Source organism: Panthera onca, chromosome C1 (genome assembly GCF_046562875.1).
Source record: "Panthera onca isolate mPanOnc1 chromosome C1, mPanOnc1 haplotype 2, whole genome shotgun sequence".
NCBI lineage: Eukaryota > Metazoa > Chordata > Mammalia > Carnivora > Felidae > Panthera > Panthera onca.
Genome location: NC_138346.1, coordinates 186235005 through 186254110, shown reverse-complemented (window position 1 = coordinate 186254110; position 19106 = coordinate 186235005). Strand labels below are relative to the sequence as shown.

At 37.9% G+C, this 19106-nt stretch overlaps 1 protein-coding gene across 4 annotated transcripts in view; it reads right to left on the bottom strand.

Moving 5' to 3' along the window:
- EIF2B3 (eukaryotic translation initiation factor 2B subunit gamma) overlaps positions 1-19106 on the bottom strand; it is a 122510-nt gene that overhangs the window by 71586 nt on the left and 31818 nt on the right. For all 4 annotated transcript variants that reach the window (XM_060623297.2, XM_060623298.2, XM_060623299.2 and 1 more), the window contains exons 4-5: positions 14442-14601; positions 1095-1206 (exon numbers count right to left, since the gene is read on the bottom strand). In XM_060623297.2, coding sequence (XP_060479280.2) covers positions 1095-1206; positions 14442-14601 — 272 coding nt within the window. The remainder of the gene's footprint in view (positions 1-1094; positions 1207-14441; positions 14602-19106) is intronic.

Sequence of the window (19106 nt, the reverse complement as noted above, 5' to 3'; positions counted from 1 at the left end):
TGTACTGGTATGAGGCAGTAAAGCTCTGAGTATGGTGGCTTCTGATGAAAAAGTCCATGCTGGGTAAGCACTCAATAAATGCTATTTAAAGAAAATGTGCCTGGTTTGCTTATTTGTAGCCATTACGATGGCTACTATCAAAAAACAGAAAATAACAAGTGTTGGTGAGGATGTAGAGAAATTGGAACCTTTGTGCAATTGTAAAATGGTACAGCCACTATGGAAAATAGTATGGAGGTTTCTCTAAAAATTAAAACTAGAACTATCATATAATCTAGCAATCCCACTTCTGGGTGTATATCCAGAAGAATTCAAAGCAGGATGTCAAAGGGATATGTGCACACATGTTCACTGCAGCATTATTCACAATAGTCAAGAGGTGGAAGCAAACCAAATGTCCATGGACAAATGAATACATTTTAAAAATGTGGCATATACACACAATGGAATATTATACAGCCTTAAAAAAAGAAGGAAATTCTGACACATGCTTACAACATGAAGGAACCCTGAGGATATTATACTAAGTGAAATAAGCCAGCTGACAAAACATAAGTACTATATAATTCCACTTATCTGAGGTATCTAAAGTAGTCAAGTTCATAGGAACAGAAAGTCAAATGGTGATTACCTGGAGCTGGGGGACAGGAAAAAGAGAAGAGCTGTTGTTTAATGGATATGGAACTTCAGATTTGCAAGATGAAAAAGTTTTAGAGATCTGTTTCATAACAATGTGAATATGTTTAACATTACTAAACCATATGCTTAAAAGTGGTTAAAATGTGTGTTTACCACAATTAAAAAAAAGAAAAAGAAGGTCTATAACACTGTTAGAAAGACAGTCCAGTTCCCTGTTCTCCCCACAGCTGCTGTGCAGGATTTGACTCTACCTTGGCAAGAAAAAAACACAGGGAAAAGCTAAGCTTATGTGGGGAAGAAAAGCCTTCATCCTATCTCATGGGAAAATAGTCACATACTTTTGTCAATTTCACACAGTATAATCTCGCTTTCATTCCCTCTTTCCCATCCACTGGGTGGTTTTATTTTGTTTTAAGACAAGGAGAATTGCCAGAAAGAAAAACCCTAGGGCTTACTTTTGCAGGATGGATCCCTTAATGACCAGCTCTTCATCCAAGTCTGCTTCATTAGCCATGAAGAGCAGCCTCTTTCCTGTGCTGTCCACTCCAATGAAGTCACGCTGCTCCACTGAATCATACAAAAGAAAGAAAATCAAACAAAGCCATTTGCCCCTGCCTGCATGACTAAGTCAGGGGGACAGGGCACCTGCTCACAATTCTCTTGGAACTAAATACAGGATTGTTATATATATATGTTTTAAATACTGTGTTATATCACAGTGTTTATCACAGTGTTTATAACATGGGTAGTCAAAATATTTTTGTATTGTTCTAAAGGGTATTATTAGGTTAACTAGTGAAGTTTGAATAAGGTCTATAGATTAAAGTACTGTAGCAATGTTAGAGAGGTGGGGGGCAGGATACATACTGATTTAAAAGCAAAGGGAATCATCTGCAACTTATTCTCAAACAGCTCAGAAAAACAGTAATAGTGTATGTACTACAATGTGTATACATATCATACACTGAATATATATCATTAGAGAGAGAAAATGATAGAACAAATGTTAACATTTGGGGAATTTGGGTAAAGGATATATAAGTTCTCTGTACTAGTCTTGTAATCATTCTGTAAATGCGAAATTATCTCAAAAACAGAGTTAAGGAGTAAAGATATGTTAGTTTGACCGTGGTAATCATTTCACAATCATGTCTACATATATCAAAACACCACTGTACACTTTAAATACACATAATTTTTCTTTGTCAAAAATAAATAAAAATTAATAATAAAAAGCTGACTATGTGGATAAACCATAAACTCACTACATGGCACAGAAAGTATAACAAGGAATTCTTTCTCTGCAAAGAATACCCTAGGTCTGTGCACTGTGGAAATGAGAAAAATATTATTTACAGACATGTACATTCAATCAACATTAACTGTATGTCTATTATGCATTAGATTTTATTCTGTATGAGACAGCATTCAAAGAAAATAAGGTGCATTTTTACTAGATGTGGAGGGTTCTTTGGTAGACAGTGATTTTACAGGCTGTCATATTATTGCTGTTTTCTATGTTAGATTTCTTTCGGCCAACCAGATTATAAATTCTTCAAAGGCAAGCTTATGATTCCTTTATATCTCCTTTAACATCTAGTACAGTGTTAGGCACTTAATAAAATCTCCTACTAACATCTGAGAAGCTGAGGAGTACCTATAGCTTACAAAAGCATTTTCACATAGAGGCAGCATAGCATAATGATTAAGAAGAGAGCCTCTGAGGCCTGACTACCTGGGTATGAATCCCACTTACTAGCTGTATGTCCTAAACAAGATACTAAACTTCTCTATTCTTCAGCTTCATCTGCAAAATGGGTATCATAATAGTGCCTACCTCACAGGCTTGTTATGAGCACTGTATCAGTTAAGATTTGTAAAGTTCTTATAACAGTGCTATTAAATCAAACATTAAATAAAATGTTTTGCTAAAAAAATTAAAATGCATGCTCTCATTTGATCCTCACAATAATAAAGCAATGATTTAATACCTTCTTGAAAGAAGAAAAAAGTTGAGCTCTAGAAAAATAGTTTTTCCTTTTTTTTTAATTTAAAAAAAAATTTTATTTATTTTTGATGGAGAGAGACGGAGCACAAGTGAGGGAGGGGCAGAGAGAGAAGGAGACACAGAATCCAAAGCAGACTCCAGGTTCTGAGCTGTCAGCACAGAACCCGACACCGGGCTCAAACTCACAAACTGCAAGATCATGACCTGAGCCAAAGTCGGACGCTTAACTGACTGAGCCACCCAGGCGCCCCGAAAAATAGTATTTCTAAAGGTGAATTTGTCTGTCTCCTACTGACAGACAACAGCTACCAAATAACTGAACATGATTCACTGTTGGCTGCAGTTGCCTATATACCTAGAACCAAATGTATTACAAGTGTATAATGTGTTTTAGCTCAGGTGCTTGAAAGCATTCATTCCTTGAGATGGTTTTTGGTCATCTTATCACATGCAGTGTCTGAATCTAAATAGGGAGAAACAATCATAAAAAAAAATCATATGCTGGGGGGTGCTCGGGTGGCTCAGTCGGTTAAGCGCCCAACTTTGGCTCAGGTCATGATTTCAGGGTTTGTGGGTTCAAGCCCCGCATCAGGCTCTGTGCTAACAGCTTGGAGCCTGGAGCCTGCTTCAGATTCTGTGTCTCCCTCTCTCTCTCTCCCCTCCCCTGCTCACACTGTCCCTCTCAGTCTCTCAAAAAATAAATGTTAAAAAAAATTAAAAAAAAAAATCTTATGTTGGGGTGCCTGGCTGGCTCAGTTGGAAGAGCATGTAACTCTTGATCTCAGGGTTGTAAGTTTGAGCCCCATGTTGGGTGTAGAGATTACTTAAATAAATAAATAAATAAATAAATAAACTTAAAAAAAAATGTTATATGTTATTTTTCTCAATGACCAAGATTAGCGAATTCCAAAGAAGGAAGGGCAAATAGTGCCAATTTGAGGGTAAGTTTTACAGGGAATTTCAATTGAAGCAAATTTTGCAGAGAATTTCAAATGCCACACAGCAGATATGACATATATCAGTTCATCCATTACATGGAAACTTGAGAATATAAAGGTTTGCAGCAGTCTGATTATGAGCCAATATTTTAAAAAGAAACACAGAAATGTTATTTTTGGATATATTTGGAGTGCTTACTCTATCCAAGTCCTTCAGCCTACAAAACCTCAAATTATTGAATGTCCTGGGAGCAGTGATTTTCAAGTCCATGTTTCAGCTATGTTGCTCTTTACTCACATTCTTCACTCTCAGGGGCCCCTCCTTATATTTGCTTCCTTGAAGCTACCATAGTAACCAGGACCTCAGAATACACTACAAATTATAGAAACTTGTTTATGTTCTGCTTTAACAAAGTAAATTCTACTTTGGGAGCAGAGAAGATAACATCAAAATGTCCATCCTAAGAAGGCTACAAAAATAAGATTAAGCAAGCAGATTAAGAAAGAAACTATGAATTACCATTAAAAAAATTCTGTCAACTAGTCATATTTTTTTTCTAGTTGATTTTTTTTTTAATAAAATTTTTTAACGTTTATTTATTTTTGAGACAGAGAGAGACAGAGCATGAACAGGGGAGGGTCAGAGAGAGGGAGACACAGAATCTGAAACAGGCTCCAGGCTCTGAGCTGTCAGCACAGAGCCCGACACGGGGCTTGAACTCACTGACCGCGAGATCATTACCTGAGCCGAAGTCGGCCGCTTAACCGACTGAGCCACCCAGGCGCCCCTAGTTGATTTTTATTTATCTGACACTTCTGTCTCCTCTATTGTCATTTACTTATCCATTCATTCATTCAACTAATAAACAAACTTGTGCACCTCCCTTGTGATAGGCATTACATTTATAGTAGGGAATTCCAACTCGTTTTATGAGGCTAGCATGATCCTGATACCAAGACCAGACAAAGACATTATGAGACAGAAAAATTACAGGCACATTCATTTGTTATATAAATACAAGGATCTTAAATAAAATATTAGCAAATAAAAACTAAAAACGTATATGGTAGAGTTAAAAGGGTTACAAATTTGTTGTACTTCTTCAAGAGGTAAGGTCTAGAATGTACAATGGTATAGCCACCATGGAAAATTGTTTGGCGGTTCCTCAAAACATTAAAAAAATAGAATTACCACACGATTCAGCAATTCCACTTCTGGGTAGACCACCCAAAAGAACTGAAAGTAGGGTCTCACAGAGATAGTGTGCATACCCTTATTCGTAACAGCATTATTCACAATAGCAAAAATGTGAAAACCACCCAAATTTCCACTGATGGAGTGATAAGCAAAATGTAATATACACATACTAGAGAATATTATTCAGCCTTAAAAATGAAGGAAATCCTCATGCTTAACACGGAGGAACCTTGAGGGCATTATACTTTATGAAATAAGCCTGTGACAAAAGGACAAATACTGTATGATTCCACTTACATATGGTACTTAAAGTAGTTAAAATCATAGAGACAGAAAGGATATGGGGCACGTGGGTGGCTCAGTCGGTTGAATGTTTGACTTTGGCTCAGGTCATGATCTCACCATTCACAAGTTTGAGCTCCGCAATGGACTCTCTGCTAATGTCAGCGTGGAGCCTGCTGCAGACCCTCTGTCCACCCCCGCCCCCTGTCCCTCTCCTGCTGGTGCTCTCTCTCTTAAAAATAAAAAATAAACATTAAAAATAAAAACATGGGCACCTGGGTGGCTCAGTCAGTTAAGCATCTCACTTCGGCTCAGGTCATGACAGCTCAGAGCCTGGAGCCTGCTTCAGATTCTGTGTCTCTCTCTCTGCCTCCACCCCTACTCACACTCACTCTCTCTCTCAAAAATACATAAACATTAAAAAAAAGAAAGTATAATGGTGGTTTCCAGGGATTGGGGGGGGGGAGGGGAATGGGGAGTTATTGTTTAATGGGTATAGAGTTTCAGTTTCACAAGATGAAAAAAGTTACACAGATGGTGGTGATGGTTGCACAACATTACACATGTATTTAATACCATTAAACCGTAGGGTCGCCTGGATGGCTGTTTGTAGAGCTTGCAACTCTTGATCTCAGAATCATGAGTTTGAGCCCCACATTGGGGGTAGAGATTACTTAAAAATAAATAAACTCTTTAAAAATACCACCGGACTGTACACTTAAAAAAAGATGGTAAATTTTATATGTATTTTACAATAAAAAAAAGTGAAGGAAAAAAAGTGCTCACAGGAGAAAAAAAGAGGTAAGATCTAGTTCTCCATCCTTTATATCTAAGCTAGCCTAGCAACTAGCTTTAACAGAGTGCAATGGAATGACACAGTCTGAATTCCACGCTTAGCTTCAGGAGACCTTGTGTGTAGCTTCTTCTACTCTCTCCTCCTCTTTTAGAAGGAGATAGAGAGAGCACATGAATGGGGAAGAGGGGGCAGAGGAAGAGAGAGAATCTGAAGCGGGCTCCGCGCTGAGTGTAGAGCCCGATGGGGTGTTTAATCCCACGATCCTAGGATCATGACCTGAGCCCAAGTCAAGAGTCAGATGCTCAACCAACTGAGCCATCCAGGTGTATCTTCTCTTACTCTTTTAGAACCTGCTGCTGTTATATAAACCAGCTTGGGCCTCCAGTATGGCAACAGACTGGATGAAAGAGAAACTCAATTATCACAGCTTAGGCCCTAGACATATTAGTGTACCCAACTGTGGTAGGCAGCCTCTAAGAATGTTAATTGCCTCTTGGTAATCACACAATTTCTGTATCCCCTCCCACTGAGAACAGCTGGCTGGCCAGCAATTTGCTTCTAACCAACAAAATGTGGCAAAAGTGATGAGATATTATTTCTGTGATTCAGTTACATAACTTTGTAATTTCTGTCTTGTTAGAAGATTCTCTCCTTGCTGGCTTTGGCAAAGCAAACTGTTATGTTGAAGAGGTCCAAGTGATAAAGAAATGAGGGCAGCCTCTGGCCAACAGCCAGCTAGAAACTGAGGCTCTCAGTCCAACAGTCCTTAGGGAACTGAAATTCTGCTGACAAACAAGAGAGCTTAGAAGCAAATTCTTTCCTAGCTGAGCCTTCAGATGAGACCTCAACCCTGAATGACAACTTGATTTCAGCTTTCTGAAAGACTCAGAATCAGAGGACCCAACTAAGCAAATACCTGGACTCCTGACCCACTCTGTTGTTTCAAGATGTTAAGTTTATGGTAATTTGTTATATAGCAATAGATAACATACACTAGCAGCAACAGAAAACTGATAAACTAGCTAATACCACTTGAACAGAGATGAGACAACTCAGTTATAACAGGCCAAACTACCAACCTAAAGAATCATGAGCAGATTATATACATCTTGCTACATTTTTTTTTTTTGCAGTGTTTAACTTTACATTAAAAAAAAAAATTCAATTTATTTAAACTAAAACAAAACAAAACAAAAGCAGTTCACCCATTTCTACCATCTACCTCTGGAAAGCACCAATCTGTTCTCTGTATCTATGAGTTTAGTTAAAAAAAAATTATTTTTTTAGATTCCACATATAGAAGAGATCATATGGTATCTGTATTTCTGTTTGATTTATTTCACTTCACATAATATCCTTGAGGTCCATCCATGTTGCTGCAAATGCCAAAATTTCATTCTTTTTATGGCTGAATAATATTCCATTGTGTATATATACTACAACTTCTTTATTCACTCATGTACTGAAGGACACTTAGGTTTGTTTCCATATCTTGGTTACTGTAAATAGTATTGCAAGGAACAAGGGGTGCATATATCTTTTTGAATTAGTGTTTTTATTTTCTCTGGAAAAATACTCAAGTAGACTTATTGGATCATATGGTAGTTCTATTTTTAATTTTTTGAGGAACCTCCATACTGTTTCCCAAAATGGCTGCATCAATTTACATTCCTACCAACAGTGCATGAGGGCTTCTTTTTCTACGTATCCTCACCAACACTTGTTATTTCTAGTCTTTTTGGTAATAGCCATTCTAACAGGTATGAGGTAGTAGCACATTGTGGTTTGTATTTCCCTGATGATTAATGATGTAAAGCATCTTTTAATGTACCTATTGGCCCTCTGCATGTCTTCTTTAGAAAAATGTCTATTCAGAGGCACCTGGGTGGCTCAGTCGCTTAAGCATCTGGCTCTTGATTTTGGCTTAGGTCATGATCTCATGGTTTGTGAGATCAAGCCCTGCATCAGGCTCCATGCTAAGTGCATGGAGCCTGCTTGGGATTCTTTCCCTCCCTCTCTCTCTGCCCCTCTCATACTCATGCTCTCTCTCTCTCTCAAAATAAATGAATAAACTTAAAAAGAAAAGAAAAATGTTTATTCAAATCTTCTGCCCATTTTTTAATTGGATTGTTTCTTTTTGCAATTAAGTTGTATGAGTTCTTAGCCCCTTATCAGATATATGGTTTGCATATATTTTCTCCAATTCAGTAGGTTGCCTTTTCATTTTGTTGATGGTTTCCTTTACTGCATGGAAACTTTTTAGTTTGATATAGTTCCACTTGTTTATTTTTGCTTTTGTTGCTTTTGATTTTGGTGTCAGACTCAAAAATCAAGGAGACTTATCTCAAGAAGCTTACTGCCTATGTTTTCTTCTAGGAGCTGTATAGTTTCAGGTCTTACATTCAAGGCTTTAATTCATTCTGAGTTAATTTTTGTGTATGGTATAAGATAGTGATCCCATTTCATTCTTTTGCATGTGGCTGTACAATTTTCCTAGCACCATTTCTTGAAGAGCTTATCCTTTCCCCATGGTATATTGGCTCCTTAGTCATAAACTAATTGACCATATATGTGTGGGGTTAATTCTGTGCTCTTTATTCTGTTCCACTGATCTGTGTGTCTGTTTTTATGCCAACACAATACTGTTTTAAGTATTATAGCTTTAAAATATTTGAAATCAGGGAGCATGATGCCTCCAACTTTGTTTTTTCTCAAGATTGCTTTGGTTATTCGGGTTCTTTTACTGCTCCATACAAATTTTAGGATTTTTTTTTTTTTGGTTCTGTTTCTGAGGAAAATGCTATTGGAATTTATTTTAAGTTTATTTATTTATTTTGAGAGAGAAGAGAGCATGAATGTGAGCTGGGGAGGGGCAGACAGAGAGGGAGAGAGAGATTCCCAAGCAGGTTCTGCACTGTCATCGTGGAGCCCAACGTGGGGCTTGAACTCATGAATTGTGACATCATGATCTGAGCCAAAACCAAGAGCTGGATACAATTGACTGAGCCACTCAGGTGCCCCAACACTACAATTTTGATAGGGATTACATTGAATAAATTGAATGAATACATGCTATCTTTTGTATAAAATCAGAATAAGTAAAATATATACATATATCTTTTAGGAATACAAAAAGCTGAGATATAACTATATGAAAAAGAAAGAAAAAAAAGAAAAATAATAAACACAGGATTCAGCAAGGGTACCTTAGATAGGGACAATAATGAGTTGGGGACACGTGGAGATCACATTGACAGAAGTTATTTTAAATTTTGAGTTTGGTGGTGTGTTAAAAAAAAGAGATTAGTTTCAGAAATTTTTCAGAATTGAAGACTTGAATATTCAGATCGAAAGGCCCGTTATCATCTAACACGGGATGATATTAGACCATACTGAGGATAATCAGTGTGAAATTTTATAATTTTGGAAACAAAAAGATTGTATAAGCTTCCCAGAAGGTTGGGGTGGGTGGGTGGGAAGGTTTCATGCAGAGAATGAAGAATCAGAATGGTGTTAGACTTACTAGAAAAGCTAGAAGACAGTGAAATAATACCTTCAACATTTTGAGGAAACATGATTTCAAGAGAAGATTATACCCAGCCAAAATATCAAACAACTATGAGGATAGAATAAAGACATGCAAAAGCTCAAAAATTTATTTTTCACAAACCTCATCTCAGGAGGCTACAAGAGGATATGTTCCACAAAAGAGTGAGTATAAGCTAAGAAAAGAGGAAAAAATAAAATAAGGGGCGCCTGGGTGGCTCAGTCAGTTAAGTGTCTGACTTTGGCTCAGGCCATGATCTCACAGTTCGTGAGACTGAGTCCCACATTGGGCTCTCTGCTGTCAGCACAGAGCCCACTTCAGATCCTCTGTCTCTCTCCCCTTGTTCTCTCTCTCTCTCAAAATAAATAAATAAAAGAAATAAACTGGGAAAGAGGAAAATAATGACTTTCAAAATATGACAGTGAAGGGTGAACCTAAAATGGTAGTTTCACAGCAGAACAACTAATCCAGAAAAGCTCTAAGAGAGATTATCTTCAAGAATCTGAAACTGAGAGAACACTGAATGTGTTGGAAAGTAATGAGAGGAATTCACACAACTGAGGCTGATGTTGAATTAGTAATAAATACACAGAAAAATAAGCAAATGAAAAAACAAGACAATTTTTAGAAAAATAAAAGGAGGAAGGAGAAAATTAATCATATACAAGGTTCAGCTGTGAATACCATTTAAACAGTTATAGTAAACATTAAATATTCAGTTAATAAATACTGTAAAAAATGGGGAGACTAGAAGTTTACATGTGTGTGGTGGGGGTAGAGGGTACGGTAAAACAGAACTACAGCTTTAAGTCCCATAGTAGGAAATAAGTAAATAATTCCTAAAACTAAAAATACGAAGACATAGCAAAAAAACCCCCAAAAAACAACAAACCACGTTATTTGGAGATGTGGAATTAAATGTGAAAAAAAGTTAGCTAAAAATGTTGAAAGTGGCTGCCTCTGAGTAAGGTGAGAATAGACAGGGCTAACGACTGCTATTTATTATAATATAACTTGGATAATTCCATTAGTCTTTAAATTATGAGCATATAAAACTTTGATAAAAACAAAAACTAAATTCAAAAAAGAAAGAAAAAGAAAGCCCAGGCTATGGAGTCAGAAAGCATGGGTTCAAGTTCTGATTCTACCACTTACCACTGATGTGACTGATATTAAGCAACTATCCACAAAATGCTGGTAGGCCATTCATGGATATAAAACTTGGTAAATAACAAAACTACCTAGCCCTGTTCAATGGATTTTATTTTATTTCATTGTTTCAAGTTTTTATTTAAATTCCAGTTAGTGAAGATATAGTGTAATATTAGTTTCAGCAATTCACTAGATTTTAGTTTGAGAGCAAATCTTATCTTTGTTTCCCATATGAGGCTTAGCATAAACTTTACATATAGTATGTTCTAAATTCAATGACTATATCAAAACTTAATGCATTTATAAGTCAGGGATCTCATTCCAAGTAGCCTGTCTGCATATTAGTAAGTTGTTCCTCCTTCTTTTCAAATACCATGTTTTTAAATATATTTCCCTGTAACTGGGGCATTAAATTGCTCCCTGTATTTTACATATGCTCCTATTATTGTACACTGTGACTTATAAATTCTAGCATATTTGAACCTACTTCTGCATGCTGTTTCTTCAATCACAACAATTTTGATTTTCTTTTTTTTTTTTTTTTAATTTTTTAACATTTATTTATTTTTGAGACAGGGAGAGACAGAGCATGAACAGGGGAGGGTCAGAGAGAGGGAGACACAGAATCTGAAACAGGCTCCAGGCTCTGAGCTGTCAGCACAGAGTCTGACGCGGGGCTCAAACTCACGGACCGCGAGATCATGACCCGAGCCAAAGTCGGCCGCTCAACCGACCGAGCCATTCAGGCGCCCCAACAATTTCGATTTTCAATATGCTGGGATTTCAAGTCAGTTCTGTTAAATATAATTAGAAAGAGTGGGGGAGTTGGGGATTGAGAAGAGAAAAGAGATAAAGCAGAAACCCAAGCAGAGAGTTTTCTAACAGTTCAGCTTTGAGAAATAAAGAAAGCTGAAGCAAAAAAAAAAAAAAAAAAAAAAAAACACCCAAAAAAACAAACAGGCTCAGAAGGCCTGCCAACATTTGTTAGTGCAGAGGGAGCTAAGCTGATTGAGAGGTGACAGCCAAGTGACAGCTTTCATTTGTGTGATTCTCAAGCACACTGATATTTATTGAATCTAGCCTGGACCAAGGCTATATAACTCTGAGAAGTGGGGAGGAGTTTAAGAAATACTACAGTGAACTGGATGGACTAAATAAAAGTTGAATCTAATTTCTCTTACTGGGTGGGGGACAATAAGAATTGCCTTTACAGGCAGGCTCCTCAACCATTCGATAACATCTATTGACTGCTATGGGCCATAACTAGGCCAAGTGCTGGGGACAAAATGAACAAAATAGAATATAATGATCCCAGCTCTTACAGAGCATACAGTTGAGTATAGGAGAGAGTAAATAAGACAGCAGGGCTACCATATTTAGACAAACAAAGGAGTATGGTTTCATATTAGAGGGTCAAGAAAGGCCCCTCTCAGAAAAGAACTTGAAGGCTAAGCTAAATTTAGAGTACGTGTGTTGTGGGGAGAGGGGATGGCGAGGATTTTGGGCAGAGAACAACATGTGTAAAGACCTGGAGTAAGGAAAAAAAAAGTCCCAAAAATCCAAACATGAATTTGATCTTGCCCTCCTCAGAATCTACCATCTACAAATCTTCTGGGAAAGAAGTGGCAAGAGGGGGAAAGATGGCTGCTGAAACATCTAGCCATTAGTCATTTTCTTGTAAGTTGGTAAGAACACCATTTGGGAAACTTGGACCTACCGGATCCACTCTATTAAACAATATCTGGGAAAAAGGGGACTGTAGCCTATTCTGGCACATAATAACAGCTAAGAGGCAGACCAAATATACAATTTGAGAATATTAGGGTTCTTTAAAAAAAAAATTCTTATCATTGAAATGCATAGCATTCCACAGGAGGAATTTATTTTTTGTATTATTATTTTCAGTGTTTATTTATTTTTGGAAGAGCGTGAGAGTGTGTGTGAGCACGAGTGGGGGAGGGGCAGAGAGAGAAGGGACAGAGGATTCAAAGTGGGCTCTGTGCTGACAGCAGAAAGCCCATGTGGGGCTTGAACCCACAAACCATGAGAACATGACCCAAGCCAAAGTCGAATGCGTAATTGACTGAGCCAGCCAGGGGCCCTTCCACAGGAAGAATTTAAAACTCAGTTATTTAGGTGAAACTCAGCTTTCAAATATAATACAGATACAGAGAAATTCAAAATTTCATACTAAGAATGGAAAATCTTTCTATAACACAAATCTGATCAGACATTCTCGTTTAAAATTCCTCAACAACTTGTGCTCACTTCAGCAGCACATACAATAAAATTCCTCAACAACTCCCCACTGTTTTTTTTTCTAAGATGTTCTTTTTTTTTAATGTTAATTTGTTTATTAGTTTATTTATTTATTTTGAGAGAGAGAGAGAGAGAGAGAGCATGTGCAGAGAGGGGCAGAAAGAGAGAGGGAGAAAGAGAATCCCAAGCAGGCTCTGCACAGTCAGCGTAGAGCCTGAGGTGGGGCTGCAACCCATGAACCATGGGATCATGACCTGAGCTGAAATCAAGAGTTGGACGTTCAACAGACTGAGCCCGATATGGGGCTTAAACTCATGAACTGTGAGATCATGACCTGAGCCAAAGTTGGATGCTCAACCAACTGAACCACCCAGGTACCCCAACTCCCCACTGTTTTGAGGATAAAGTCCAAACTCTTTAGTCTGATCTCTGTATCCTCTCCAGTCCTATTCCCTGCTTCCCTGTCTTCTGTAATTACACTTCAGCTAAAAAGTAGGTTATCAGTGTACATCATACGTTTTCAAAGAGAGGAGTCACCTTAAATAAACTTTCAATGGCCAAGGTGTGACAATTTAAGCATCAAAATTGTTTGTTTTTTTTTAATTTTTTTTCTTATTACATTTCTTTATTTTTGAGAGGCAGAGAGAGACAGAGTACGAGTGGGGGAGGGGCAGAGACAGAGGGAGACACAGAATCTGAAGCAGGCTCCAGGCTCTGAGCTGTCAGCACAGAGCCCGACATGGGGCTCGAACTCACCAACCGTGAGATTATGACCTGAGCCGAAGTCGGATGCTTAACTGACTGAGCCACCCAGGTGCCCCTAAAATTATTCTATTTTTTATTTGAGAGGGAGAGGGAGAGGGAGAGGGAGAGGGAGAGGGAGAATGCAAGCAGGGGAGAGAGGGAGAGGGAGAGGGAGAGGGAGAGGGAGAGGGAGAGGGAGAGGGAGAGACAGTCTTAAGCAGGTTCCATGCTCAGTGCAGCGCCTGACATGGGGCTCAATCCCATGACCCTGGGATCATGACCTGAGCCAAAATCAAGAGTTGGATGCTCAACCGAGTCATCCAGGTATCCCTAGTTTAACTATTTTTTAATATTTGATCTTAAATTAGATTTTTTGTTTCTTAGATATATGCATTCAATTATTTGAGCCTTAAACACAATGCAAATAATTCTGAGTGCTCCTCTCTGCACACAAATCCTCTGGACTTTACAGAATCTAATCAATAGTTCTAAGCCTCTTCAAGTCAGGAACTGTCTTTTCTGACTTTATGTCATCAACCCCTAGCACAGTGCCTGCAGTGCAATCAGCTCTCAATAAATGAATCAGTCAATTTTTCTTTCTTTCTTTCTTTCTTTCTTTCTTTCTTTCTTCTTTCCTTTCCTTTCTTTTCCTTCCTCCCTTCCTTCCTTCCTTCTTTCCTTCCTTCCTTCCTTCCAACATGGGGCTTGAACTCATAACCCTGAGATCAAGAGTCACATGCTCTACCAATAGAGCTTGCCAGATGCCCCAAATTGAACACATCCTTTAAATTTTCAATAAATGTTTAAGTGAAAACATGAATGACAATAATAATTATAAAAACCTAACATACAAATAAACCAAACTCCAGTCTCCTTACCTGTTTTTTTTTTCCCCTTTTGACCTGGAACTTGTTCTAAGCCATCTTGGCCTTTTCTCATTAACATCGCAAGGGATGCATCATGAGCTCTGAACAGGTCTACAACTTCGTGTAAGGCAACATCTGTTATGAGATCACAGCTCAGGACTAGAACATCTGTCTGTCAAATGGAGAAGGGGAAAGTCAATATCACAAAAGGCAATGGATCACAATAATCATCACAGGATAAACTTACAATGGCTTAGAAGCACACACAAACTGGACACTTGTTTTCAAACTTTTTTAATAGCAGCAGAATAAGTAACATAAATAGGCTGTTCTAACTGAATATCTGCCTCTCCTTGGGTGAGCCTTATGGCTGCTGAATCTGAGGGTCCACTGGAATCCTGGGCTCTAAGGAACAGAGTCTGAAAACCACCACATTGTCTATTTCCATGAAATATAATTAATGATCATAAATTTATATATCCCTTTACAGTTTGAAAAACATTTTCACATAGTCTGATGATTCCATATGGTTATGAAATACTATGAAACAGTCACTTTGCTATAGTACTAGAAAATAAAAGGGTGAATATAACATAAGTCCCATCTCTCAAGGAAACCAATGTAAATAGTAAATAATTACAATACAACCTCAGGTATGTATAAAAGCACTCATTTAATTCTTATAATAACACCATGGTGTGGGATTATTATTAATATTATTAGTTCTCATTTTTATGGATAAGAAATATGAGAACTAACTACCACAGTGTCTGGCACATAATAGGCATTTAGTAATTATTTGATGAATGAATGAATAAATCAATGAAGTAAAAAAAAGATTTTCTCATGTGGTGGGTATTCTGGTTGCAAGTCTGGTAATTCAGATTAATTACAATAATAACGAATAATAGTAATTAACGTTCACTGAGTGTGTACTATTGGCCAGGAATCATGGTAACTTTGCATGCATTCCCAATCTTTATAACACTATGCAGTAAGCACTATTAGCATTTGTACTTTACAGACAAAGAAACAGGTTTATAGTAGTTAGGTAACTAAGATCTAACAACTTGTAATGACTATTTATATAAATAAATAATCTATACTAGTGAATAGTGTTTGAAGAAACATAGCTTTGGTAGTTTGAAAACCAATTTAAGGGAGTTTCTAGTCCACAGTATTAGGCACCCAAAACATCTAAACTTAGATCTTAGACACTTCTAAATTTTGGTCTGTCTAGTACCCAACACTATGGGTACTAGATATCAACTGGAGTATCATATTTTAGGAGTATACTTGATAAACTAAAAAAGCATCAATAAGAAGATGATCAAGGTGGTGAAAGAGCTAGAAACATAATAGTGAAAGAAGAGAAGCTGTTTAATAGGGAAAAGACTGTAGGGGAGACAGTGGGCAGGACAAGGATTATGGGGTGGGATTAAGAAAGAAAGAGATAAAAGCATTCTTTATTAAAAACGTTATTTCCTAATGTTTATTTAGTTTTGAGAGAGAGAGAGAGAGAGAGAGAGAGAGAGAGAGTGAGTGGGGGAGGGGCAGAGAGAGAGAGGGAGACACAGAATCCAAAGCAGGCTCCAGGCTCCAAGCTGTCAGCATAGAGCCTGATGCAGGGCTTGAACCCACGAACCGTGAGATCATGACCTGAGCTGAAGCCTGACACTTAACCAACTGAGCCACCCAGGTGCCCCTAAAAGCATTCTTTAAATACCTGGCAGTCTTTTCTTTTTTTTTTCTTAATGTTTATTTTTGAGAGAGAGAGTGCAAGCAGGGAAGGGGCAGAGAGAGAGGGAGACACAGAATCTGAAGCAGGCTCCAGGCTCTGAGAGGTCAGCACAGAGCCTGACAGAGGCCTCGAACCCATGAACTGTGAGATCGTGACTTGAGCTGAAGTCTGATGCTTAACCAACTGAGCCACCCAGGCACCCCAATACCTGGCAGTCTTAAGGAAGAACCAAATTTTACCTAAATAGCCCAAGAACAAAACTAAGAACAAAGAGGAAACACATGAAGAAAAGTATTTTAGTTTCCATATTAACTTATATCTGTCAATCAGAGCTAGTCAAAAAGAGTAATTTTGTAAGGCAATGAATTTCCCATCATTAGAAGTGCTCAAGCAGAAACTGGATTATCACTTGCAACAATTCACTTACCTAACATTTATTTTTTTATTATTTTTTAATATTTATTTATTTTTGAGAGAGAGAGACAAAGTGTGAACAGGGGAGGGGTAGAAAGAGAGAGAGACAGAATCTGAAGCAGGCTCCAAGCTCTGAGCTGTCAGCACAGAGCCTGATGCGGGGGCCCGAACCCACGAACCATGAGATCATGACCTGAGCCAAAGTCGGACACTCAACCGACTGAGCCACCAAGGCGCCCCACTTACCTAACATTTATTGAGCACTTACTCTATGCTCACCCAGGCCCTACTCTGAAAGAGTGTACTAGGAAGTGTTAAAGTGAGTGGCTAAGAAAGGCTACTTAATATATTTTTAACAAATTGCTACCTATACATTCTGCTACTACACTTTATCATAAGTGCAGAAAACAGAAGTCCCAAAACAATCAATGGAAAAATGAATTCCTTAAATTGCAATTTAAATTAACTACACAAATGTTTCTCAATAGCACACCTGCAGTTTCTGAGGGGGGCCTGAAGTAAAGCCTGATTCCTACTGCCCTTTCTGAGTCAACCAGGGAAACTCCTCTTTTATTAATTTTATTTTCTTAGATAGGCTTCTGTACAAGCTTTGGCTTGGAAAACAGGTTTTGCTATTTTAAAAAGTCTGAAAAACACTGAACTAAATTATTCCTGGTTTAAGAATAAATAAAATGAGTATCTACATGGACATTCTTGTACGTGGTTCCTACTCTTCTGAGATTTTAATTTAAAATCAAGATTCCTGCTTTGGGTGGGAAAAATGGATGATTTCAACTCACATTCTACTACAGTAAAAAGTCGTGTTTCCTCAGAAATTGAGGCTCAGGAGGAAGCAAAACATAAGAGACTCTTAAAAACTGAGAAGAAACTGAGGGTTGACGGGGGGGGGGGGGGGGGGGGGGAGGGGTTGGTGATGGGTATTGAGGAGGGCACCCGTTGGAATGAGCACTGGGTGTTGTATGGAAACTAATTTGACAATAAATTCCATATTAAAAAAAAAAAGAAATTGAGGCTCAACTATAAGAATGCCTTGGCTTGGTTCTTTTAAATTTTTTTTTTTTTTTTTTTTTTACATTTGTTTATTTTTGAGAGACAGAGCACAAGTCGGGGAGGGGCAGAGAGAGAAGGAGACAGAATGTGAAGCAGGCTCCAGGCTCCGAGCCATCAGCAAAGAGCCCGATTTGGGGCTCGAACTCACAAACTGAGATCAAGACCTGAGCCGAAGTCAGACACTTAACTGACTGAGGCCTTGGCTTACTTCTTGAAATACAAGAACCATCATTTCTTTTTCTACACATATAACTTATTATTTATAGCCCAAACAATTCCTTTTGAGAGCCTCTTCAAGTTAAGAAGTTCAAATTTGGATTTTTTTACTCTTTTGCTTAAAGCTATCTTAGTTCCTTCTGGATTTTAACGGAGCTAAAAAAAAAAATTTTTTTTTAGGAAAAAAAATTCCTAACCTCACCATCTAGGAACCACCAAATATTAGCAAATCAGCCTATGTATATGAAAGCTCAGGAAGAGATAGCATACAGAACCCTACTTCTTGTAACAATGCATAGGAAGGCAGGGAACATGGGCTATTATTAAAGACATGTCAGGACAGCAGTACAGAAGTCCCATTTCATTATAATGAAAATGACAGTTTACTGAGAAAAAAGAACTTCTTTCTCTAATAAGATGGCTGATTTTTGCAAGCTGACTGTTCTACAATAAATTTAATTATCAAGTGTACTCCAAAGTGAAGAAAATGATCCCAATGCAAATGCCTCTGAAGTGGTGACAATGTCATCTTGGAAAATAAGTGCGGTTATCATTGAATATTTGCCAAAAATAAATCTGTCAGTGTAGTGAATGCCAAACAAGTCCTGGGTCAATGTGAACAGTCTACTGCTTCATTTTTCTCTTTGCTTTTAGATGACTTTTTGCTAAGCTGAATACAAAATCCCCAAGGAGCACAAGAAACAGACCCCTCCCCCCACTGTTTGGTTGCCATCTGCTCTCAGTGTGAAAAGAGAGGCGTCAGTCAGAAAGGGCAGGGCTTGGGATACAGATGGAGGTGCTACTCTGTCAGGCCCTCTCCTGCCTCTGTCCCCAGAAAACGCTCCATCTAAAACTCACTCAAACCAAACACATTCCCATCCTCTTTGCAACTCCACCACTTCCAAAGGGAAGTCTTTGCTCTTTGATCAATGTACGTTGTTTCCAAAGCTGGAAATCCTGGAAAAAGAAACAAAAGTCTAAAAGGAAAACAATCATCCTTGTATCTTCATACTACCACCTATTTCTCTTTACATTTTTATAAAAGCTATAATAGAAAATAAATAACTGTTGTTTGATTTTTATTCTAAAAATGTAAAGCCCATTCTAGAAATGCAAATATTCTTCTACTAACTGGAACCCAGAGAGAAAAAGCAGAGAAACTGTTAAGAGCCAGAGGCATTTCTGATCACGTGTGACCACAAGCCATGAATAAACATAGACTGTTTGGACTGTGA